Raw genomic sequence first — 27,934 nt, 5'->3', positions numbered from 1 at the left:
TGTCAAAAGTCTTAGCAAGTGCAAAACAAGACATGTGTTATAGAATGTTTATAATTTTGGTTTTGGTGTGTTAAGTTCTTTTTATGTGTTTATTTCACTAACGTGATGGAGGTTGTAGTACGCTCTGGGGTTCTGAACTCTGCGAATAACTGTAGGTATGCATTTTTAAATGAAGATAACATTTTGATTTTTGATTCACTTGTAGATCCTGATGCTTTAGCAATTGGGTGGTATCTTAATTTCCCCACAAAGGAACAATCTAATAATGCAATGGAAACGAATAAATCAAACCAAAAGCAGTATGCTGTATCTGCTTGTATGTCAAATTGTAATAATTTCTTTGCAGCTTGTGATTCTTTATGTTTATTGCATTTATGGAAAAAATCAGAGGAAACTGGTCATTGGAAAGTATTGAGTTCTCGAGAGCTGCCTCGGAAGGCCCAGAAAGCAATTTTTTCTAACTCTAGCTCTGAAATTATTATTGCAGATCGAGGAGGTAAAGTAACTAGTTTTTCAGTTTCTAATCACGATAGCCCTGGAAAATTTCTTCTTGGTCATGTAAGTCTTATTATAGATTTATCTATATCTCATGATGATAAGTATCTAGTTACGTGCGACAGAGATGGTAAAATTAGAGTATCATGTTACCCGAATTGTTACAATATACAGAGTTATTGCTTGGGCCATCAAGAATTTGTGTCTTTCGTTAAATGTATTTCATTATACGATGAATTTGTTCTTTCAAGTTCTGGCGATGGAACTATACGTCTATGGAATTACTTGGATGGAACTCAGGCCAAAAGTATAAAGATCTTTGAAGATACTGAATTAATTAAAGAATGTGCTTCATGTGACAATGCAAATTTAGAATTTTTTGAAAACTCGGGCAATATTGCAATAACTGTTGAACAATTTCGCTTTTCAGTTAGATGTTTAAAAGTTTGCTTCAAATATCAATTATTTGCGATTTTGTTTTACATGCAGAATGGAGTTGCTATTTATCAGTTACCTAATGTTGCAGAAGAAAACTTTCGTTTCATTCAATTCATTCCTCTTAAAAGTGAAGCTGTAGATGTAGTGTTTGATGATTTAGGTAATTTATTAATTTTACAGCAGTGCAAAGAAGAGCTAACGTTATTTTTAGAGTACAAAGAAAATGAAAAAAAGTATTTATTAAAAAATGATTACAATAAAGATCTTGTTTTCAACATAAAGGCATTTTATGGTGATGGTGAATATTTTATGGATGCTAAAATGGACTTTGAACATCTGTTTAAATCATCGTATGAATTTTCTGATGATACAGAAAACAGCAAAACTAAACCTTTGTCAAAGAAGATTAAAATATAAAAAAAAAAACAAAAAAACTGCTGTTTAAAAGACTATTTTAGTGTTACACATAATTTCTTTTTTTTTTTTTTTCCCTTTTAACGTTTGGTTTTAGTGAAATTTAAAAAAAAAAAAAAAAAAAAAAAAAAAATCAAGTATGTTTACTGGAAATTAAAACTCAAAACCTATGGAAAAAAAATTCCTCATTTGACAACATTTGCAGTTTCACTACACGGGCAACTATTAAGTTTTATTTATAATCTAAAATGCATTTCATGGTATCACAAGTGTTGCTATGCTTTTGTTATTTTAATATTGTTTGTATCCTGCATGGTCTTTGCAGAAATACAACTTTAGAAAGTCTCTTATTGCTTAAAACTTGTAAGATTTATGATTTGATGTTTGGGTACTATTCTGTTTTGAGGGCCGTAAGAAAATTGCAGCGAAAATGTATGCGCAAAAGTGGCAAATCTAGCAAATGTGCCCAAATCTAATGTACGCGTTGATTTCAGATCGGGTAAGTTTATATAGTTCTATATTTCTTAAGACGCCATTGAAATACTAGTTTAATTTTTAAATTAGTTTAATTTTTAAATCCTTTTTTGATATCCTATGGATATAACAATTTGGGAATTGCCCATGACGAAAAGTCGGCAATAGAATTTTGGGTAAAGTGCAGAATCATCCGCTGCTTGACGTGTTTTTAAGAATTGCACATGCTCGGTATCCATGTGCACATCGACCTATTTTCACTTTAAAAAAAATCCTAGAATTCCATCGACCTATTTTCACTTAAAAAAAAATCCTAGAACTAAACAAAAATGGCACTGTGCACACCCTTGACTTTATCTATTTACACATAGACCTATTTTCACTTAAAAAGTAAAAGAAAAATGACAAAAATCCAATTGTTTTTACCCTTGTAAAAAGTGGCAAACAAATAAGTGAGCGATTCTGCACTTTACCGAGAATATTTTCAAAGAAAAGGCATCATTAATTATAGAAAATTACGTTTGAACAACCAACGAGATGAAATTATGCTTTGGCGATAAGTCGGTAGCGAAATAGCGATGCAGGCATCCATTCCATTACGTTTAGCAATTTTTATATAAATTATAATAATGATCTGAAATAATTATTTACTCTTATGCTTCCATTCAGTCATGTTCAGCCTTTTTCATATAAATTATAATAATAAAAAAGTATTATATGAAATTAACCTTTCATCTAAATTAAAACATCAATCTTAGATAGTTATTTACTATTATACTTCCTTTCTTGCCGCAATTATTAGGGTTGCAGCAATTCTTTTTGGCAGCATTGGCATCAACGATAATTTGGCGATTTTTTACGGCCCTTGAAACAGAATAGTACCAATGTTTGTTAGTAAGCCATTCATTTTTATTTCCAAACTTGAATAACGTATGTATCAATTAATTAAAGGAGCCAAAAATGTATATGAAAATTAAGTTACAGAGTTACTCATAAACAAATCATATTACTGTGATAATTAAATAAAGAAATCATGTTACTATTATTGTCCTTTTTTTAAGGAAAGAATGCTTAATTCTGTTTTTTAAAATCTTTTGATATTTCTTTGTTAAAGCAGTCAGTGCATATAAGTGCCAGAATTAGCAAACTTGATCTATCAATCTATAGGGTGAAAATTTCGAATGCTGCCAAAAGTGGTATTTGCTATAGGAAGGAAATACTGGTTAGTACACATCAATACATGCTTGAGTAGATTTAAGGGTGCCTCTTGGATTATTGCTAAGTTGTTTCGACTAAAGTCAAGAATCGTCCACTTATAAGGCCCATATCGATGTGTACATGGACAAAGTCAAGGGAGTGTGCAGTGCCAAGTTTGTGCAATTCTCTGATTTTTTTTCAAGTGAAAAAAAGTGGATGTGTCCATGGATACCAAGTTTGTGCAGTTCTTTGACTTGTTATTTTGGAACTACTCTCATGTACGCTCTCGCTTGGCGACAAATTTCTCACCAAACATTTTTGGCGAGAAACTACATGGCAAATATTACTATCTAAATTTTTTATCTACATTTCGAACTTTAAGCTTAAAATGTCTCCCAAAATGCGGTTTTCGCGAGTGCAAAAACCACGTTTTGAACATACAATTTAAGCTAAAAATTCGAAACAAGAACAAAAAATTTAGATAGCAAAAACATAAAGTTTCTAACCAGAAATATTTGACAAGAATCCATGTACACAGCGATCTGTTTTAACTTAAAATATATCACAGAATTGCACTATCTATGCAGTGAAGGAATCTACGAAGTACGCACACCTTGCTTAAATAAATTAACATAACTACAATAAATTTCAAAAAGTAGCATACACTCTGTGTAAACTTGAAAAACATCTACAAATTGCACAATCTAGGCAGCGAAGGAATCTATGAACTACACACACCTCGCTTAAATAAATTAACATAACAATAAATTTCAAGAATACCATGTACTGTTTAAACTTTTAAAAAAAATCATCTACAAATTGCACAATCTAGGCATTGCACACTAATCAACAAAATAAACTAAAATAAATGAAAAACAACAGTAACAACAGAAATTCATACTAAAAAAAACAATGAACATAACATTCTACAAAATAAGAACAAGAATAAAATAAAATGCACTTACCATGAATGAATGTTTCTTCGAACAGCAGAAATACCAATTTCAAACATCACCTAAACAATTTCATCACAAATTTGTTGAAAGCATCTTTTCCCGTTTCAGAACAACGACGAAAAAACATAACATAGGCAACGTAGCTTTTAACATGCCGCCACATAATCTCTATCGTATTTGTATGACAGCCAGACTCGCTATCCACAAAATTGATACTATCTTTCACAAATAAATGTTCAAAACCTTGTAGAATTTCCAGCCACCTGAAAAAATAGTTGTACCAGGCACACGACTAATATTTTGCTAACACATCTGTCATTGCATAATAAACTATTTCAAACCACCCACCACACGAACCAACCACCAACTAAAACCATTACAGTCAAATCCAAGTTTCCATGCAAAAAGCGTTGCCATGGAAACTAACATTGCCTGAAAACCATTGCAGAACATGCAGTTGTGCCAAAAACCAGCGCAGAACACATATCACCACATTTGGCGACCTGAGGGCACATATAAGAGTAGTACCATTATTTTAAAGTTAATGCAGAATCGCCTACTGGCATGTATCAATGTGTACATGGAGAAAGTCAAGGGAGTGTGCAGTGCCAAGTTTGTGCAATTCTCTGATATTTTTTAAAGTGAAATAGGTCGATGTGTACATTGACACCAAGTCTGTGCAATTCTTTGACTTCTTATTTTCAAGTTGGTGATTATGAGAAATGCACAAAACAGTGGGTGATTCTGAACTTTCTCCAGTTGTTTCGTTTATGGTAACCTGAGTAGTCGAATGTTATGGAAACCCTATTACAGTACAAAATCCGGACTCGTCGGGACTTTGGCAATTCCGGATTCAGTATTTTTCCCGATATTAGATCATCGGTTTAAATCTAGTAAGATGGCATGTAGAAATTATAAAATTAAAAATATGAAATCCCGATTTATGAAATAATGAAGTATTTACGATATAAAGGGTAACAAAATTAAAAAAAAAAAAAAAAAAAAAAAGCTTAATATTTATTTGTTTACCTTATTTAACATTTCTTTCAGTGTAAGTTACTTCTTTTTTGTGCTAATACTTTCTCTTTAATTCTTTCGACAGACATAATCTCTTGTTTAGTTACATTGTTGCAGTTCTGTAACTGCTATTTCGAGAATTCCGACTAACTTGTCAATCGAAATTTTCTCATTTTCAGTAACTTCTCTGTCACTTTCTTCACTATCGGTAGCAGTATTTTCTGGATCTGGAACCATACTACAGATTTTGCCATTCATTAATTGATTGATGATTGAGAAGCATTATCATCACAATGAAAAACCTCTTTTATATCATCTTCATTTATTACTGCTTCTCCACATTTCTTTCCAAAACCTGTTAATTGGAAAATTTCACCTTTGTTTTGCAATATACGAAAACCTTTAAAATTAGTGGCTGTCATCATCAAATGTAGCTATTCTTCACTATACATATTTGGCTATGCATCATGAGTCCTGAGAGGCTATGCATTTGGCTCCATGAGTATCGTCAACAAAATCTATTTTTAGCATATGGAAAGAAAGTTTTGGTAAATTTTTCCTCGTCAACATTTTGTAGCGCATTTAACATAAATCTGTAATCATCACCAAGTGTAATAATCTACATAAAATGTTATCATACACCTTTATTTTTTAATTACTAACATAAAAAAATTGTTTAGGCATCGTTACACGAGTCATTACTTCAAGTTGTAATGTTTTGATAAATATGCGATGATGAAAGGAAAGTATAATAAATAATGATTCACCATGTTTGTGTCAGATCAACCATGTATCTATGTGGAACGCTTTGGTTTGAGATGTGTGCCAAAAAGCAGATACGCAGCAATGGAACCAAATTACTGATCGTACAAATTTATGCCAAAATGTTTGTTTCTTCAATAACAAGGTACTGTATTTAGTGTCAAAGTGAAATTAAGAATCAAGACTCTCCAGATGTTTTATTATGCGTGTAGGGAAGAATCAAACGTGCATGCGTGAAGCCTAGGAGAAAAATGTTGTTGGTGGTTTTGAGGTCCGGATTTTAGATCATACCGGATAATGGACGTCCAGATTTTGGACTTTGCACTGTATAACGTAATTGGCTGTGTGATTGCGGTGAATTTGAATGATGGGAAAAGATTTGGAACTTGTTTGTGTGTCGGATTTTGGATAAGAAGTACATTGTTATTTTTGGTATACACGGTAAAATGGCTGAATGTGGTAATATTAATTTGAAGTTTCTGTACAATATGGAATGAAAGGGAAAAAAGCATTAATTGATTGGTGTGTAAATGAAGGTTTACTTAGTAGGCATTATAAGTGTCGTGTTTGTAGGTAGGAAATGTGTACGGTCGAACGTTGGAGGATATCTTTTATTCTCATTTTTTAATTTATGTAGCAACGCCAGTATACAGACTCTAGTTCAGATAATTTCAGGAAGTTCAAAAACTTCCTAAAAATAGCATCCAAAGATGCTGTTTGACTGAAGACACGGAAATGTGTAAATAAGGTAAGTGGATATTTCCTTTGTGTAGAGCTAACATGACTTTCCTTTTTTATGTTATTTCATTATTCAATTTAAAATGTAGTTTATTGAGATATTTTTTATTGGCTGCTCCTTTAACTTTTTAAGTGAATATAGATCAATGTGTACATGGACAAAGTCAAGGGAGTGCGCAATGCCTAGTTTGTGCAATTCTGTAATGTTTATTTAAGTGAAAATAGGTCCATGTGGGTTTAATCCTAGTATATGGTACACATGGGATATGGTGACTTTTGGTTACATTATGATGAGCAGTAAATGTGGCATTTGTAGTGAGTTGTAAATGGGTCATTTTGGTGTTAGTGACAGTTTCCAAAATCATGCCAAGGTGCGGTATTTTCTGGATCTAGAACCATATTACAGATTTTGGGATCTGGTAATTGATTGATGATTGAGGAGCATTGTTATCACAGTGAAAAACTTCTTTTATATCCACTTCATTTATTGCCGCTTCACCACATTTCTTTATAAAATCTGCTAATTGGAAAATTTCACCTTTGGTTTGCGATATCCAAAAACCTTCAGATTCGTGGCTATCATCATAAAATTTAGCTGTCGTTCACTATACATATTTGGCTACGTATTATGAGATTAGCGACAAGTTGTTCTGCTAAATTTTGTCTTGCTGCTATTGCACACTGAGACAATTAAGCCCTGAAATTGTACAGTCAAAAGTCTTTAATCCGGACTCGTCGGGACTTCGGCGATTCCGGATTATAGATCATCAGTTTAAATCTGGTAAGATGGCATGCAGAAATTATAAAATTAAAAATATGAAACCTTAATTTATAAAATAATGAGCAATTATGATCTAAAGGGTATCCAAATTTACCAAAAAAAAAAAAAGCCTAATATTTATTTGTTTACTTTATTAAACATTTCTTTTAACGCGCGGATGCGTAAAGCATACCTTACTCATAGCCGAAATTAGAAAATTGCAACCAGAAAACTATGTGATTTGTATTCGTGATATTTATAATGACGAGGAATTTGATTTAAATCATATCAAAGGCGGAGTACATCGAAATTAAATACTACATTTAGTAAGGAATTATAAGCCGACTAAAATAAAAACATCTGCCCTGAAGATAACGATAGTGTTGACAGATCAACTTCCAGTTCATTGCGCGCCGCGACGTGCCCCCCCCCCCCGCGCAGAGCAGCGTGAAATTGATAAACAGATTTCGGAACGGTTAGATAAACAAAGGATATGCTTTTATCCATTTTTTGTAGCAATTCGTTTTTTGTTTGATGGACATCGAAACATACTTTCGTTTTCTAGATCCTTTGGGAGCTCCAGCATCGGAAATTCTATTTGACATAATCGAAAGTTCAAGCGTACTTTTAGAAAATTGCTCTTACAGTCTGCAAAAAATAATAAGCCGGATCCAATTTGAAGATTAAGGAACAACGCAATTATCAACATTAACTGAAATAGATAATTAGATAATTTTAGCTTTTACCGTCCGTTATACATTAAACGCGCACGCGAAAACGTATTCTGCACTTGAGCAGATGCATATGCGCAGTCGTAAATGTCTTGCGCGCACGAGTAAAACGCCTATGCGCATGCGTCAATGCGGCGCGTGCGCAGAAAGATTTTAGCTTTGAGGTCTGGATTATAGATCATTCCAGATTACGGGTGTCCGAATTAACGACTTTTGACTGTATTAGTTATTTAGTATACTTACGCCCATTTCTTTCACATGCTTAACACTTATCTATCTGAGTCCTGAATAAATAAATTTCTACATATACTTAAGGCTTATTGAGGGCCGGCACCTGATGCAGTCTCTGTGGCTCCTAAATTCTGCTACTAAGTGTCTCCCTTCGTCTTCCCTAAATTCTGCCGCCCGGTGCGGTCATATGAACTCTGGCGCTGGTTTTGGGTTTATGTGAATAAAAAATCAGTTATTCTTAATTCAAATAGCACTAAATGTAATCTTTTGGTCTCTGAGTATCATTAACAAAATCTATTTTTAGCATATAGAAAGAAATCTTTTTAATTTTTCCCGTCAACATTTGTTAGCGCATTTAACTGAAATCTGTAATCATCAGCAAGATTAATGCCAATATAAAAGGTTACCATGCTGTTTCTCAATTACTAATATAAAAAAATTGTTGAGGTATCGCTCCATGAGTCATTACTTAAATTGTCATGTGTTGATAAACATGCAGTTATAAAAGAAAAATATAATAGATAATAATTCACCAGGTTGGCATCAGGGGTATAAAATATTAGCAGGTGTAAAATCAATGATGTATCAGTACAATATTTTGGTTTGAGATGTATGACCGGCAGCTACAGAGCCAAATTATTGATCATACAAATTTATGCTAAAATGATTGTTTCTTCAATAACGAGGTATTTTATTTAGTGCCGAAGTGAAATCAAGAATCGGGACTCTCCACTTGTTTTATTACGCACGGGGGGAGGGGCGGGGGTCAAATGCGCATGTAGTACAGCACACAAAAGAAAATATAATAAAATAAAAAAATAGTCCTTTGAGGTCCGATTTTAGATCATTCCGGATATTGGACTTTGTACTGTATTGATTCATATGTCATCTACAAGGCTTTGATATGTAGCTCAACTTTTCATTAAAAATTCTGCTTTTTAAATTATAAAATTGTAATGAATTATCACACTTCTGTGCAGGCTGTCATAATATAACTGGTAGTGCATCTGATAAGTGACAGGAACATTTATGGTTCAAATCCTAGTATAGGCTAAGATGATTTTTCATGTTTCTGGCTGTGAAAATGTTTGTATGAAATTGAATAACTATATATAGTTCTGTCATCCCTGACTTATCTGAAGATTAACTTTTCAAGCAATTTAATAAGCAAGGCAAAACATTTCATGAGTATTCAAATATATATATATGAGAAGCTGCAGAATTTAATTTCAAACCTAAAGAATATTATTTCCAAGTATTTTATTCTTTCTAATAGACTGTATTTCACTTTTTGCAAACACAAATATGGATACAATGTTCTCTTTTTCTCGATATATAAATATACTGATATATTGGCAGAATCACTAGAAAGGGATTCTCATATTTTAATGAATGTGAGCAGCTTCCGGTACTTTTCCGTTTCGCCAGCGCAAATCTCGCCAAGCAGACTTTATTGGCGACAACATACAGTATACACATAAAAAATTTTAGTTCTAAGAATTTTTTTTTGAAGGCATAAACATTTTAATATCGCTTAAAACTTTATAAAAAGCCAATAAATAAAGACAATAAATTTGTAAAAAGACATTAATTTAAGAATTTACTATGCTTTCATGGTTCAACATCCTGATTCGCCGGTTCATATCACGTGACCCCAAGCGATCTCATCTCACGTAAACTACTCTACAAAAATCTAATGCTCTCCGTAATTATCTACATTAATTTCAAGTTAAATCTTAATTTGAAACACAAGTTTAAATGCAAGAAATATTTCAATGCGTACGAATAGCTTACTCAGAAATTATGTAAAACTGCAGTGCTTTACTTCACTAATGCATTCTCATTAGAATTGATGAATTTAACCCTTGACTTTTCTTTTCTATATTTTCGGCTTCGGGTAAGCGCTGTGATTGCATCCTAATTGACCTAATTACCGAAAATGGCTTTAGACATAAAACTGAACTATCTGATAAAAATTCTATGTAATTATATGCCAGTATTGAAAGAAACAATCAATCTGATAAGAAAAACCTGCGACTTGTTTTGAAAATGAGGCGTGAAAGGTTACCAGCGAGAATATTCCGTTTGGCATCGGTTGTACCATTATTGGCGACTTTATCGCTTGCGCCGGCAAAACGGAAAAGTACTCAGTTTCCTTTCCAGTAGTGTCTTGATGAGGCCAGTTTGATCCATATTTCATTAATAGTGTCTCTTAATTGAATCTGAAATAAATTTTAAGTTTAATAGTTTTCTTTTCAAATATCTGTGAGGTAAAAAGTAAGCATTAGCAAGCAAATTGTATTTTCCATTTGCAAATGACAAGAAATAATTTTGGATATAAATTTTAGCTGCATAGTCGAATATTAATATTGATAATAATAATCTACCTATCTATCTATATAATATGGTGCCCTAATATGTAGTTTTATGGTTTGTATATACTGACTTCATGAACACTGGCTTTCAAAAGTTAAGTACACCAAGGCAGAATCAACAAAAATGGAAAAGTAATGCTTTGGTCAATATCAGATCGCACAAGAAGGTAGCAAATGTATTTATGCATGAAAGAAATTAAGCATTGTAGGCAAATATGAAAATAATGTTTACTATTCGTAAACAATTCAATAACATCATATTTGGGTCATTAACAAATTGATGTTTAAAACTAAAAACAACAAAAACGTACATTAATAAAGTATATGACCACGATGGACTTTTATATAAACTTTATGGTATTTTTCTATGCTTTCAGTGAAGTGATTAACCATCGCAGATGCTTGCAGTGGGCATTCCTCCATTAGGGCAGTTTCTACCCGTCTAAGACTGGCTGGAGGAAGTAAATATGCAGAGAGCATGGTCAGTGGCATCCCAAAGGTTTTCATTGTGTCAGAGGAATACAGCAAGAACTCCATGCAAGAAATGTCTTCACTCTTCATAATGTTGGCTTGATGGCGATGGGCATTATCATCTATAGGTATGAAATAAGGAGCAACTGCTGCTGCTTAGTCTCACATTGGCGTGTAAAATTTCACCCCAATACCATTATGCCATCACACAACCGTCTTTAAAGATGGTATGATATCCCACTAAAAATTCTGAAATTCTAACCCATACTCGGATACTGCCACTTCTGAATGTGTGATATTCTGAACCTGATTATATGTGCTTAATTCTCTCCAGATCCTTAAAGGCTCTTCACACTAAGGTTTATCAGGAGTCATGGAGACATCTGGCATAACTAATGCTGCTCTACGCTGTTAAAAAAAAAAAAAAAAAAAAAAAAAAAAAAAAAAAAAGTTTTTCTTCAGTTGAAAAATCTGAACTTCAAGGTTAGTGGAGCTAGTTGATAAATGGAACTAACTCTTTTAGCTCAGATAAACTCCCATGCGGATGCCTCTTAATACACTTTTGTAAGGGTCTGGAGCAAACATCTATCCCAGAACAAATGTGGAATCGTCCATCCATTGTGCCAGTCTGAGAGCGCCCATTTGAGATGCTGATGACACCACCTGTAATCTCGTTTTTTTGGATTAGGTGGTAAGTGGAACACAAACACTGGGTATACAGGCCTACAGTCTCATTTTATGAAATCTTCAGTGTACATACTGTCAGATATTGTTTTACCAAGTGACACTGAAATTATGGATGTAACAGTTATGGAGGTTGCTTGTTGACTCCACTTGGCTAATATAGCAATATACTGATCTTCAGAAGGGATGGTAACGTTTGGTCAACCAGTTACAGGTCTCTTGGACAACTGTTTAATTTGTTTGGAATTGTGTCCACCTTCAAGAAATTACCGAATGATCAACACCAAAGAAAAGAGTAACATCTTTGATTGACTGTCCTGCTTCATTGCATTTGATAGCACACCAACATTCACTGTCTGCACTTTGTTTTTTAGATATAGAAAATGAATATCATCAAAAATTATCGTATGAGAGTAGTAAATACTTTGTATCAGATTTAAATATGAGCTTCTCAAACCTTTCAGAATGCTGGTGTGTTCAATAACTGCCTAGCTAGCTTATATTCAGTCTCTCAATTTGTTTGGCTGTAACATAGGATACTGCATACTGCTATTTACATCTGCAGCGATTTTAAGCCATTTAAATTCAACTACATTTTCAAAAACTGCTAATTTGCACAACATGCTTAACTTCTGGAAGCCAGTGTTATAATGATGGTGTAAAGTCTTGTATGGTGAAAGATTGTAAGAAATTTTGTGTCTTAATTAAAATACAGAATACTTATTGTTCAAGTGGATAGAGTGACTAAATGTTAGTAGTTTCATCTTGTTCTGTTCATAATAGAAGATGATACTGTGGGATATTTTCATAATTTTATCTACATGTAATTCAAATGTAAAACAGGTCTTCTTTTGCAAAAGTGATCTATCCAACATTGAGAACCCCATGACCTTTATTAAAAAGCTAGCTATTTTTTTTTTCTTTTCAATTTAGCAACTAATTACACGTTGGAAGAGAAAAATTCTGATCATATCAACTCAGAGCATACTGTTACTAATACATGGAATATTACATGAGAAATAAGATAACTATATCATTGTATGCTTTTGAAAATAAGAGCTAGCTTTTTAGACATGGCCTTGCTTTTAAACATTTTATTGATGCTATTGTTTTAAAAATATATTAAAAGATGAGAAAACAACTAGTTTATATTGTTTATTTTATTTTCATACTGAGAAAAATACTAAACATCAAACTGAAAATTGATTTGTGTCGTAACAAAGACAAAAATTAAGGAAGATTCGGACATCAAAGAATCTTCACAATTTATTTGTGTCAGTGTTTTCGGTATTAGGAAATTTTTGATGCCCCAAACACAGCTGGTCTCTGGTAAGAGACTTTAACTATTATACATATAATAATCTACATATAATTTTAAACAAAAGCACCATTGATACGAAAAACTGATCTTTTTTCATTCACATGAAAAACATTTTATTGACTTTGTCAGAAATATAAAAAAAGTCTTCTACAAAAACCGTGATTGGAAACTGAAATTTTTATAGAAAACACTTTCTTAGAAAGGTATATGTGACTATATAACATTCGAAGGCTCTCAGAACACACTTTCAGGCTTCTTTGTGACATCTGATTTGAATGAAAATAAACAGAAAATATCTCTATATAAACATAATTTCTTAAGGATAAAAGAATAAGCAATTACTTCAGAATAATGCTATATATTATCAGTATAAATGTTCTTTTTACATAATCTGTGATCTAAGGGCAGGATAAATATGCAATAAACATAGCTAACTAACATAACATCCAACTCTGAGTTTCAAAATTTCTTTTATATAGATAAAAGTATCTTTAAGTTCATCTAGGTTTTCCAAAAGTTTGAAACTAAACACCCTCTAGTGTAGCACCATAACACAACATTCACAATTGAGCTTCAGAAGAATCAAGCAAAGTACATTCATTGACCAATAGAAGTATTGGCACTGTTACTCTAAAAGTGCAGGAATTTGTAAAGCATAAAGTGAGTTTTGTGTGCACCATTTAGAGAAGCTATTATAAAATCTCTTTTATAAAAGGTATATTATATTTCTCACATTTTCCAACTATGCAAAAACTATTAGTATCTGTAATCAGTTCCCCCCTTGTAAATCATTAAAATGTACAGAAATTAAAGATATCTTTTGTTTGTTTTTGATATTTCATATTGTTATGAGAATGGCATTTGAATATGTAAACCTAAGACAAACATTATATAACAGCATTATTTAAAAATGTTTTATATTTTCCTATATATTATTAAAAATTTAAGATTTCTAATAGTGATATTTTTATACGAGTATAGAAATGGCATGATAGCAAAATATATAGAACTGGACAGCAGTGAGTTTTCATATGCAAACACAATTTAAATTCAATATGTGCCAGTTAATGACCTTTGTATGGCAGTATTTATACTGCAAATTGGAAGGGGGGGAACTAACAGCTCATTGCACATCCAGTATTAAATGCTGTACAACTAACGAAATTTTAAATGTTAAATATAAATTTTATGAATTTTATATATAAATAATTGAATTAAAATGTGCAGAAATATTGATTTAATTGTTTACAGATTATATAACAATTGAGAACAAGATAACTTGAATAAACAAAAATGAATAAAATTACATGAAAATCATTTGTTTCCCATTTTACAAATTTAGCTTATATTAATATTGAATGTAATTATGAGCTTAGTATCAGTTATTTTCATAAGATTTTGATTAGAAAAAATTTAATAAATGTAAATATTTTCCTTATAAAAATAAAAAGGGTTATTATTTATTAATTCAATAAAATCATATTTTTGAAAGCACTTTTTTATTTATTTACAGAGGTTTTGTTATTTTCAATAGCCACTACTACATTAAAAGGAGCGGGGAAGCTGAAAACAGGATGTGACTAACTCCAAAAAAGTTTTGAATTGCTTAACATGTTGAATCTATAAGAAGAAAATTACAAGCACTTTATTTTTAGTTTAACAGAGTTATTTATGAGCAAGAATTATTTTTAGCAGTAAATATATTGATGATATTCACTTTTATTCTGTAATAAGAATTTATTGACTAAAATGAATGTAGTACTTATAAAGCATAATTTGCAAAATTTTAATATTAGATACATGTAAGTATGAATTTTACCAAACAATGAAAAATATTTTTATTGATCCACCTTAATTTAACATTTTCTTAGTAAATGTAAGTAAAATTTTAATTAAAAATAAAAATATCTTTGAATGGATATCTTAGACCTTATTTCAGAAATGGCATTTTTCATTTTTTTTATGAAACTAATTTGAGTGCTGAACTTGTGATTGCACAATAAAATAATTTTGGGCTAATATTCATTCCCCTCCTCCAAGATCAGATTGCATATGAAAAGGAATAAATTATTATTTATTAGGAAAAAAAATAAAGCCATGGGGAAAATAGATAAAAAAAGCAGTTTTTGTTGGAAAAAAACGTAACATGAAATCAAAGGGAATACAATTTTTGATTTTAAGAATATTCTATATTTCATCAAATATGAAAATAAAAATGCAGTAGAATTTTGTAATTTAATTTAATTACCTTTTAGGTCTGAAAATCAATAATGAAAAACTTTTGCACTAGAATTTTTGGTGTTTATATCCGTATGGTTTTTATTTAATTAATCAGAGTTCAAAATCAAAACTTTAATCTTCATGACTTTTCCATTCTTTGGATATTTAAGAAACATACAGGCACTCTGCTAAAAATATTTTCCTTCTATCTATATCTTTGATGGTTAAAAACTTGAATTCCACTAATTCCCAAATTTCTTAAAATTTATACTGTTTCACTTAGGTATAATAAAGAACATAGAAAAGAATGATTTACTAAGCAGGATTGAGAATGGTTTATTATTTATTTTAATTGATACAGTCTTCAAGGAGGGTGGGGGTAGAATCCTAGCAACAAACAGAAAATAAAGAAACTACCATTTAAAGTTTGTTACTATTTTTTTATTAATTGCATCAATAATTAGTAATTGATATTGTTTATGAAGCTTGCAGAATCATTTGTAAATGTAGTATGAAGGAGAAATTTTGTGTTGTGTATTAGTAGTCAGTGTTTCACTCTGTTAGAATAATATGGGAATACAATTCTTCTGTTTGCTTATATGTCATTTTTTAGCCAAAAATATATACATAAAAGAGAATTGCTCAGTAAATATTTACTACTGCAAAATATGAGCTCAAAACATTATAAGTAATGTGACTAAATGGTGTGGCCAAATTATAATTTTACAAAAAAAAAAAAAAAAAAAAAAAAAAGCTCGTATAAAAATTTCATGATGAAGTTTTCTGATATAATTTTTATATACATTTATTAGCTGTTGCTCTTAGCATATGATTAAACATAAAAGTATAATATTTAGTAAAATAGTTGGAATAATTATCACATTATATGAATGTAATTTATCCTAAAATATTGAAACTATCCTCTATTTCCTTAATTAGATTTAAAAAAAGTTAATTATATGAATTACTTAGATCAGTGGTTCCCAATTTTTTGTCTATAAATGGCCCCTTGTAACAATATAAAATTTGTTACTGACAGTGCATATAAATTCCAATTAGAAAATAAAAATATTTGTTTCATTTTAGAATTAAAAACCAATGAAATGCCAATATACTTTTTTTTTTTTCCCCCTCCCACAAAATAAGACTGTATAAAACATGAATAGCAACACTACATGTAAAGAACAGACAAATCCTTTCATATTTCACACTATATACATGATATCCTTTCATAATACATATTATATACACATATTTAAAAAGATAAAAATAATAATACTTATATTAAAAAAGTTAAAACTGATTTATGTGACCACTGTGGCGAATACTTTTGCAAATTTTTTCCGTCAATAATACATGAAGATCACCTCTTTGCACAATATCAAACTGATATTAATTTTTGATAGTAAGAGAAATAAATACACAGCTAAAGCCAAATCCAGCTGTTATGATGTGAAACTAATATACAACTCTGTGTTATGCCAGAATAGTATGTGTTAAACATTTACTCATTTCTGAATAACATGCCAGTATAACATAAATAGTGCTGAATGACATTATTCTTCAAATAAACAATATATAATTTAATTACTTTGTTGATTATGACAAAGTAAATTGATGTGGCACTTTTAAATGTGTCTGTAGTTCCTCAATATACTTACTACAGTAATAACTCTTTATAATGATAATTCTATTACAAAGACCAGTACACAGCATTCCCAACTGAATATATTAATATCATTTTCGTTATAATAATCATTTATTATAATATTTCTTTTCTGTAGAACATAAGTCTCATTGTAATCAGCACTGACTATAGTTTATGTGGGTCTAAGGTATCAAGTATGTAGGGGGCCATATAATTTCCAACTGAGAATCACTGATTTAGAGAATTATTCTTGTTGGAAGAATTTTTTCATTCGAATCAAATGTTAAGGGAATCGGTTTTGTTTTCTTATGAAATGTTATTGGTTGATTCTCTGTATACAAATTTGATGCTTCTCTAAATTTAGTTACAAAATTTTTAAGGAAAACATTTTCAGATCAATATCTTTAGAGATAACAAAATATCTGAAATATTTAATATTCATTTATATTTGACATTTTGAAAGGCAGGTTTCTTTTTCGTTGCAGTATGCAAACTTAAAACAATTAATTGGATTAATAAGAAAAAGCATTCAGCGCAAATAAAGAATTACATATTTAACCTGCTCTTGAAATTGCATAGTTACTGTCAGAATGATGAATTACTTAAATTGATATGAAACAGTTAAATAGAAATTTTTGTATAATGAGTATATCACCAATTTACATATTTGAATAATTATATGTTACTGAACTAGCAATCCTTTTATGATTTTAAAATAGTGTTTGTGCATATCTAATAAATTTTGATCACAGGCCTACTCAATATTACATACATATGTTTATAGAAATATATTAAAATTCAACATAGTATATTTATTCTCATCAATGTTTACAAGTATAACAGCAATAGAACAGAAAACGGAAAAAGAAAACACAACAACTGATCAACTTGTTTCACGGAAGTGAAATATTTTAAGAAAATAGTTAGCATAGATAGCAACATTTCAAACAATAAAAAGTAAGAAATAACATTTCGTATTATGTATATATGTATATTATATTGGCTACTGACAAGCTAAATGTTTTTTGATCAAAACACTTGGCAAAGTAACACAATGTGCGTCGTGAAAAGGGGAGAGAAGTTGAAACAAATTAACAAAGGCAATCTAACTGCGTACAGAGCACACAAATGAAAAGCCAAAAGTACAGTAACATGAACTATAAAAGTTTTATTTCCTACATATAACTGGAAAAACTTATGGACTTAATGTTTTCTCTTTTATCACAACAGGGAATGAAACAATTTCATCAAAAGAAGTCTGAAGGAATGCATAGAATATTTCCTTTTAGTTTTACAGTGAATAGAAACTTTGTGAGATTTCCTTTTCAATTCTTCAAAATTATCTTCTATTTCATTTAACTGTAATTTTATTTTAATTAAAACATTATTATAATTGTATAATTTGGATTGGTAAAAGTACAACAGATTTCCTTCTTGGTTCAACAATTTTAAAATCTGACAACATTCAAGGTTAAACTAGTGCTAATTTAGATTAGTGTTAGTGCACTTCAAAAGCATTTGGCATGGATATCTCATTTGTGCTTTTTTTTAAGAAAAGAACCAGTGTTGAATTCTCTTGAAACATATAGGTTATTATTATTTTAATATTAATGTCAATCTAAGATTGAATTTGTCTAATATTAAAATGTGTAATTTTTAATAATTACTTAAACACAGCTATGAATTTTAATAACCAGATCAAAAGAATTCAATGAAAATTAAACTACTTTGTTATGCCGAGTAAAAGAGAAAAATATTATGTTAAATATATGGGATTATGATAGTTAATTATTGGGCACAAATGTTAATTAATTTGCAAATGCAGTGTTCAGAAAAAATGTATTTAAATAAAATATTTTTTTAAACTTAATACTGACATTACTTTAGAAATACAATTCCTAATAGTTAAATTAATATACAGGACTATATTTTAAAAAATTCTAATTCTGTAAAGTCTAAAACAACTTGATTAACTTTAATTGTTCATTTGTAACCCATACTTTTTTCTATTTAGTTGATACTGTATAAAAATACAAGAACTTTAGGCTTATTTATATACATAAATAATATAATATAATTTTATGCATTTATTTTAAGAGTTATCTATCTGTATTTTTTGGAAGTTTTTGTTATTCTTAAATTTTATCTATATAATGTTCCTTAAAACAGTCTCTAAAATTTAAATTACAAAATATGTAGTGGCACTACTTTTAGATAAAAAAAGATATATCCTGAGAAAAACTGACTACTAAATTTTTCAAATGAAGTGGGGAACAGCCATACTTATTGATAGTTTGGAAAACATTATGAGGATGCTAGATCCTTCTTTGGCTATTAAGTTATTATGTCAAGTTAAAAAAGAAATTTTTTTTTAAGTCTCACATAACTTTATACAGAATTATATTTTAATTCATCAAATTTTAAATGCTTTTGTTATATAGCTATGTAAAATCTTAAAAAACACGACATATAAAATGTATCAGAAAAATAATAACTTCTACAATTAATTTATAATAATTTTTAATTATATGAATATATTAATTGAAACTTATTTATAATAAATTTTAATTGCATGAATATATTAATTGCAAGTTACTTAAACAGAATCAGTTTATTTTTTGCCAATTTAACCTTTTGAGTGGCATGGGTTTTTGGATTTGTTCTTGAAGACCTGTATTGAAACCACATTTAATTGCTAAATTTAGATAATTACTGATTTTACTGTCTGTTTTCTTAAACTTCCATTCATTCAGATGATATTTACATAATTAAAGAAGGTAAGAAATAAAAATATTTTGATTTATAAACTAGTATATATCAAGAGACAAAATATCTCATAACTGGACAGAGGTGGTCATGTCACTCAGGGGGTTAAAAACTTCTGAGTCACTTTCACAAATTAATGTATGGATATTTCAGTGTTTGTTCTTGCATGAGTTCAAGATTTTTATGATTTTTTAACTTTCAGTTGGTTCATGTACTATAAATATATCCATATATATGTATCACTAATATGCAAAATAAAGGGAAAAAATGTTTTTGTAGTGTATTCTAATGAAAACTTTTAAAGTACACGATTCAATCATATACAGAAAGTATTAATTTGAAGTTAATTTGGCAGCACTATATCCTACTTTTTAAAGCAACATGTTTCATTCGCACTGGAACAAAATTACTTTTTACAACCAATTTAATAAATCATAAAACTACCACTGTGCTTGCTACATCAGTAGATATATTAACAATGTGAGAAAGTTCTGGAAGACAGCTATTTCTTGATGCCTTAAGGACTTAGAAAGGTCTTACTTGAAATAAAATAGCACAATCATTTATAGCTATTATATATGATTATATATATATATATATATATATATATACACACATTTGTATTCCAAGTTAAATTATGTATAAAATATTTGGTGTGTGGGGGAGTCTTGGTTTGTAATGGGTAGTGGAAGCATATATTTGCATCCATTAATATCATACATGCAAATAAATTTAGCATTGAAAAATACTTAGACAATACTCTTGAATCAGAGATTCAATATTACTTAGTTACTATCAAATTTAAACATTTAGTTTCTCTCAACTATTTTGAAACTGAATTTAACAACAGGAACAAAAAGTAATAAACATAACTTTATTTTTAAAGATTATGCATCTGTTTTACCTTTAAATGCTGCTCTGAACTCTGTGCATAGAAAATGTTTTCAAATATTCATACAAATGCAGATACTTGTGTGTGTATGTGCATATAGAAGGAAAGAAACAATGAAACTAGTACAAAAGAATTAAAGTATTCTAATAATAATGTTCTCAAGGCAATTAATGTTAAAGAACTTAGTATATAAATTAAATAATAAATTATATAAATCTAATAATGCTAATAAAAAATTTAAATATAATGATAGCTACTGCCAGTAAAAGGCCTATAGTAATAGAAAATTAGCTAATTTAACAAGTGTTAAAATTATTACATATGAGTGGAGGGACAACACAATAAGCTGATATATCTACATACTTTTACAATTTCTGCACTGCATGCTAGACTATTAATAATTAAATATTATAATATAATTATAAATATATGCATACAAACAGACAGACATACATATATTCTTTCTCAGAGTAATTTTTAGGTTTGCCATGGTTTCTTTCCAGCAATGCAAGATATTATGAAATTACAAATATTGTTGATATATTTTTACTGGTAATTTTTGCAATATAATAATAATATTATGAATTCTTTCTCATATTTTATATCAACATCACCTAGCAGATTTGGTTGAAAAGCAAAAATAATTTAGATTTATGATTGGGTGCTGATATGATGCAATATTGAAAATGTATGGAAGATATAATTTGAAACTACAATTTTTTCGTAAATTTTCCCCTCTATCACGGTGTTCTCAGAAGTACTATATGTAAAGAAAGGTAATAAGTAACAAATGTGCAAGAATTAGCTTAATTTTTTTTAAACGTAAGTTTTTTGTTTGAAATAGCATTTTGTTGTCCTAATTGCTGTAAACTTTTATATTTGTCATTATTAATTTTATTTCAATCATGGAAAAGGGAGAAGGAGAGATTTAAGCAATGAAAAGTTGAATAAATAACAGAAAGTGCAATAATTAACAACATAGGATAACAATCTGAAGTGATGTAAAACTTATTGTACAACAATTTATAGTGGTAATAAAAAGCAGTATACAAATTGCAGCAAATTAAAATTTATAATTTTAAAAATATACTGGAATATAGTATTATTTTTAATTAAAATAATAATCATATTGGTTATAAATATTAATACAGTGAACAATTTTTAAAATAGATAAAAGTTTATGACAACTTTCACGAAAATAAGCTGAAAGTTAAGTAGAAGAGTAAGAAGAGCTTCATTATTTTACATGATAGAAATTAGATTAATTAGTTAAAGACTGAGTCCAGGAAACTGTAGTATTAGATTCTTCTTTTATTATCCAAGTTTTCTATTCATCTATTAATATATATATATTACCATTCTTAGATTTTAATTTCAAGTAACTTTACAGTCAAATAAAACCTTACAACAATAATAACTAAGATGAATATGTATGGTTAAGTAACTACAGATATTTACTTAATATTCAATTTGCAGTATTCGATTATGTTTTCAAGTTTTATAATAGAAGTAATTTTGCTTTAAATTCTTCTCACAATGATTAATTTTGTGAATTTTATATCATACTGCTGTAATATATTTAGCAGAGTCAAGATGAGTATGGGGCAGTTTTGCTCTAGAACTGTTACGAGAAGTGAATAACAATTCACATACGTGAAGAGAGTTTATAAAGTCTCTATTTAAAATTCTCTTTTAAAATCTACATACTTGAAGTATTTTGTTGCTTCACTAGAAATGTAATAAAGCCTGGTATCCACACAATCAAAAATAGATACACAATATGCGAGCCATTTGACAATTTTCAGTGTGTTAGTACAAAGAAATAAATATGAAAAATAATTTAGTTGCATATCTATTCATTATTAAAGAAGTATTAAAAGGACTTTATACTTAAATATTTTTTCCCTGGTTTTCAATATTAATAACAGTAAAAATATACTTAAGTTTGATTTTATTTTTCTAAATAATAATAATGGAGAAAAATGACTTTATCATGCTGCCACTTTTGCAGTAACGCAATGAAACTGTTTTTTTTTTTTCGTTTATAACATTTCTTTTCAATGAACATAGATATTAAACTTATCAGTAAGGATATCTATACAAAATCATATCCTGTAAGCTAAAATAAAGGATGTGAATTTTATTGAAAACTGATTTAAGCAAAATATATATATGTATTTTTTGCATAAATAAAAATGCTATTAACAGTCCATGGGGGGGGGAGGGGAATCCTTGCGCTTTATAGTTATGGTTATCTCAAAACATTTCTCCCATATTATGTAATCACATGTTAAGTATTTAGTGGATATCAGTCTTTTTAAATTAAATTTGGTAATAAATATAAAATTTTATTTATATGTAAGTAAATTATTCACTTTTATATACTAATACAGTATAATTTCTGAATGTTTCCTGTTTTAAACCTATTTGAGCTTTGATGCAAAAAAGATCTATTTTTCACAATATAAACAGTTTTGGTATGCACATAAGCAATATAAATCAAAATTTTTAAAAACACATGTACAAACTACAATAACTATTTTAGCTATGAGCTAATTGAGCATTCAGAAGAGTAATGATATAGAAAATGTTTCTTTTTTTACCTTAAGTAAACTTGAAGGTTTCTTTATTGTAAAACAGTAATAATGTTTTGTGTAGAATTCCCCCTTTTTTCCCCTCTTTTAAAAATATGCTGCTTTTTTTGCACTATATTATTTGTAAATATATTTGGTAGATAACACAGAGTAACAGACTACATAATACATTATTTTAATACAGATTATAGCATCAAAATAAAGCTGAAATGCAAATATCACTATGCTAAAATATCTATTGTAAAGAGTGTGAATTTTATGACTGAAACTCATTTGAATTGCATAAAAAAGTATTGCTACTAAATTGTTCATTATCACAATTTATAATTTTTTGCAATAAAAGTACAAAGACAGCTTTCATCATATATGGCTTCATTAATGACATGATATAATATAAGTTGTATATGAAAGGCAATTAATTATTTTTTTTTTTATCTCGGTGTACATTTACTGCTAGATTTTCATTTGGCATATGGAAAAGAACTGACAGTATAAAAAGTATTTTATAAACAAAGTAATTTTAAGATTTATATGATGATAATACTTTTTTTCATATTTACTAAATGGAACTAAAAATATTAGACTAAAATTTAATTTAGTTTTATAAAACAATGATAGAACAGTTTCAGTCAATACTCACACTCTGCTAAATTAATAATACTAGAATATAAAAATGATTATAGTTAACACATAAACTTTTATCATAAAAAGGAATGAAATTTCTGTGTTACCACATCAAGTTTCATTTTTCTGTGTGATAAAGAGAAAACAAATATTTCCTTTTCTTTTTAAAAATTTCTGTACAAGCGCTGAATTTATTACCTAAAACACTTCAAACAGTATTGATCTAGCTTTACATTGGATTAATGAACAATCTAACCAGAGTTTCCTTTCCAACAATATACAAACAAGCTAACTTTGGTTGCATTCAACAACATATTTTTTTTTGCTTTTTTTTAATGTGGTTTCTGTTTTGTTTTGTTTTTCATTGAGCAATGCATCCGTTATTGCTCTGTCTCGACAAAGCTGACAGTTCTCGCAAGACCCCGAAACGTCTGCATCCGACTGTTCTGTGACGTGACGGGTTTTTTAATGCAAACACCAGCACCGAAATTTCGCAGAGAAATGTAAGCACAAGGTGCTTTTGGCACGTGTAAGGCAGTGAGACACTGAGAAAAATTTCAGTCTGGTCCTGAAGCTTCAACAATTGTCTACTTCAAACAACAATATGTAATACACATGAGAAAAAACTCCAGGTTTCTGCTGCATTCTTTCTGTTTTCAGAAAGAAAGGTATAAAACAATGCATAGCAACACAGAAGCTGTTTTATGCATATTTCTTTCCATAGATGATGTTCTATGCATATTTCCCTCACTTGCAGCAGATACCAGTGTGTTTTGCTATACAAGTTCATACATAATGAGGCTTCTGATAAATGATGTCTCATAAGATCCAGATGTTCGGAATGATATGGAGATAAAGCAAAGTTTAGTTGTCTGCGAGCACCAAGACAGAAGCAGTAAATCACACTTGAAAGGTGTGCATACAGTCCATTTTTTTTTGTGGTGACAGAAAAAATATAGTACCTAAAAAGATAATACATCCCCTCTGATAAAGGAGACACATAATATGTTTTGGACTAAGTGCAACATAGAGCAGTGTGCAAAGTAAAGTCATCTCAAGCTTTCCATAAATACCACTCTGTGTTACTCAGAACTGTTTGCATCTGTTGACAGGATATTAACACTCATTTCACAATATTATCACAGCTACAGGCCATTTTGTAAAGGAAATTTCTTCACACTTACTCAGATCTGAAGACCATCTGGTTCTGAGATTTATTTTCACAGATTCTTAATGGTCTGGAAGCTAAGATGCTGCAATATAATTTCTTCAGAATGCTGCAGAATGGAAAGAATTTGCACATGGGATATTCACATATGCTTTAAAATCATACCTATCATCTTCTGAAATGCAAAGTTAAATATTGTTTTGGTCCTGGGCTAATTCCTAACACAAAACTGGAGCATGAAATTTCCTTTAATATTTCCTTTGCTCCATGTGCATTAATTCCTTTCCCTGAGTTCTGACAACTGACACTCATAGGTAAGAGTGGAATATGGACACATCTTCCTTGTCGTGCCTTTGCCGATCAAATAATGTCTGATATAAATGAAAAATGAATGAACCACTACAGATTAAAATTTGCTTTAATTAAGTAAAATATTATTTTATTAAATATAAGACTGATACTGCTTAAAAAATTCAAGTACTGTGTTTCATTTCCCACAATAAAAAGTGAAGAATAACTCAATCACATACACGCCTAATGAATGGAAAGCAAAGAAAATGTAAATTTTTTCCCCTTTTGGAATGGTAAATAAAGCAACACATCTCATTTACATTATAGGAAAGGTAAATGTAATTGAAACTTGCTGTAGATATTATTGTGTTACAAAAACAGCAGTCTTATGAAAAAGCACTTAGTCATAAACAACAGAATGCTATCTTTTATAGAATCAGATGAGGAAATTACAGGTATGATGAACTAATTAATGTAAAAAATGATTTGATATTTGTACTCTCTGTCTGTAACATAAAAACAAGGAATCCAGGTTAGTAAATTACATGGTTTTGATTAGATTTCTACATGTTGAAAATTTTGAGCACAGTAACAGTGAGTGTTTTTTGATCTGTTGTGTAAAATACACAATCTGGAGATAATTATGCATCTTTTTGTTTCTTAAAAAAAATATTCACATCAAAAACGGTAGCAGAGAACTTTTTACATCTGTGTCCTTGCATAATTTTTTCCATTGACTAGCTACCTCTATTTTTAGTAGAGGAGTTATGTTTATCAAGTGCACAGAAATTATATTCCATGATGGCTAAGTAAAGTGAATGAACAAATGAGGTGGGGAGAGGATGTTGTGGTCTGTCCTATTCTTCTCTTTATAGGTTTGTTCCTATATCTGGAGAGACTGGACGGAATAAAAATGCTTGTGGGAGGTGGGCATAACATCTCATCAGCTTTCCATTGTGACAATGATTGAGCCATTATCATGTGGCTGAAAGTTTTCATTGGCCAGTTTCAAATGTCACAATCTCTCTATGAAGAAGCTGAATGTTAGGTAAATGCCATTTTTCTCCAGTTCCACTGCAACAAACTTCCTTATTTTTGACTGAGTCAATCAATCTTCCCGATTAGTACGAAACTCCGCTCGGGAAAATTTTTGGTTCCAGGCTAAGCCTAAAAAGGTGAAAGTCTGTGGAGAATTCTTCTAAAGTTCAGTAACGTTATACTTGATATTCTGCTTTCCTTGTATCTAAAAAAAAGATAATATTTTTTAATTATGATTACAGTGAAATATATGCTGTATGATAGCAAAGACTGCAATTATAAATGTGAAGCAATTTTACACAAAGCATATGAATATATTAATGGTATGTATATTATTCTAGAATGTGCTATCATAGCTTACTAATTTTCAATCAAGGAATTATACTGCTCTTAGTCATGAAACTGATTATTAATGAAATGATCTTAATGACTGCAACAAAATAATTCTACAAGACAATATCTCAGGAAAATATTGTTTGTACACTTGCTACATTTTACATTTGCTAAAATAAAATTTTAATCATCATTCTTTTTAAAAAAGGTGTCACAAACTCTACATCAAAGGGCCAACAATATACCTGTTTGTTTTTCTTTTTTTAGATAATTTAATTAAGGAGGGGGCAATAGTAGATTTTCAATTTTGTTATATGAAATCAGGAAGGATTTTAGAATCATTAGTTTATTAGCAGCAGCTTCACATGTACCAGTACTTATATTACATTAAGATACTAATGCTCTATACAAGAAATGTGGTCAAGTACCTGCAGAGTACAGCTATACTTCTCATTAAAACAAAACTAGGGTATGCAAAAGTAAATGAGTTAACACCTAAGAGGATATCAAATGTCACAATAAAGGTTTTGCAACTACAACATTTCATGTGCTATTAAATAAAGGATGCCATTATTTTTTGCCAAAGGTTGTTACCAAAAGTGAGCTATGTTTCCTTTTAAATTCAGTAATAAAATGCATGAGGTATGAAGGAAATATCATTGCTCATCAAAAGCAAGAAAATGTACTGTTCATTCTTGAGGGCTGAAAGGCTGATGTTTTTATGTAATCAAATGGGTATTTTGCTAGCTGCATGTCTAAAACTTGGAAATGCCATTATTTTGCAATCACAGCCCAATAAGCTCTATGCAGAAATCAGGCAAAAGTTGTTTAGAATGTTGTCTAGAAAAGTCACCATGCTTCATAACAATAAGAGGCCTTGATTCATCAATATGTACCGTGATGTCATGCAATAATTCCATTTGAATGTTCTTGCTCAACTTCCATTACAGCTATTTCAGGATTTGTATGTATAATTAAAGTTGAAATGGACTAGACAATCACAGATAAGTTGCTAATTCATCTACATTCCAAAAGTCCAGGAAATTGTTAAGTAAACTGCTCCTTATGAAGGAGATCTCTAAATTAATTCATCAAATTAATTAATTTAATTATTAATTTATAATATTATTAGAAACAATCTGGACAGGTATATTTATCTGCATACATATTCTTAGGTGTTGTAAAATATATTTATCTAATAGTAGTAGTCCAAATGAAACGCACAAGCTCCAACTTAGCTATTCTATGTTTTTGATGACCCTTAATACACAATACAGCCAAATATGCATAGAAATA

General features: G+C 29.8%; 2 protein-coding genes and 1 long non-coding RNA gene across 6 annotated transcripts in view; 2 read left to right on the top strand and 1 right to left on the bottom strand.

The window, feature by feature from the left end:
- LOC146998797 (uncharacterized) lies at nucleotides 1-14,979 on the top strand. The gene is made up of 3 exons (XR_015039710.1): nucleotides 1-155; nucleotides 10,966-11,187; nucleotides 14,578-14,979. It is a non-coding gene; the product is annotated as an uncharacterized LOC146998797 (long non-coding RNA).
- Nucleotides 162-2,863, top strand: wuho (tRNA (guanine-N(7)-)-methyltransferase non-catalytic subunit wuho). The gene has a single exon (XM_035354713.2). The coding sequence runs from the start codon at nucleotides 271-273 to the stop codon at nucleotides 1,348-1,350; it is 1,080 nt and encodes a 359-aa protein (XP_035210604.2). The 5' UTR covers nucleotides 162-270; the 3' UTR covers nucleotides 1,351-2,863.
- Nucleotides 12,886-27,934, bottom strand: part of LOC118184950 (protein turtle-like) — a 531,428-nt gene continuing 516,379 nt past the window's right edge. For all 4 annotated transcript variants that reach the window (XM_035354710.2, XM_035354706.2, XM_035354711.2 and 1 more), the window contains one exon: nucleotides 12,886-26,510. Coding sequence is in view for 3 of the 4 variants with exons in the window: in XM_035354706.2 (XP_035210597.1) it covers nucleotides 26,435-26,510 (76 nt within the window). In the remaining variant the exon portion in view is untranslated. The remainder of the gene's footprint in view (nucleotides 26,511-27,934) is intronic.

The sequence above is a fragment of the Stegodyphus dumicola genome, chromosome 2 (assembly GCF_044657685.1).
Source record: "Stegodyphus dumicola isolate Sdum_Otavi_A_Nest chromosome 2, ASM4465768v1".
Lineage (NCBI taxonomy): Eukaryota > Metazoa > Arthropoda > Arachnida > Araneae > Eresidae > Stegodyphus > Stegodyphus dumicola.
Note: the sequence above shows the minus strand (reverse complement) of the source record. Positions and strands in the feature narration are given on the sequence as shown.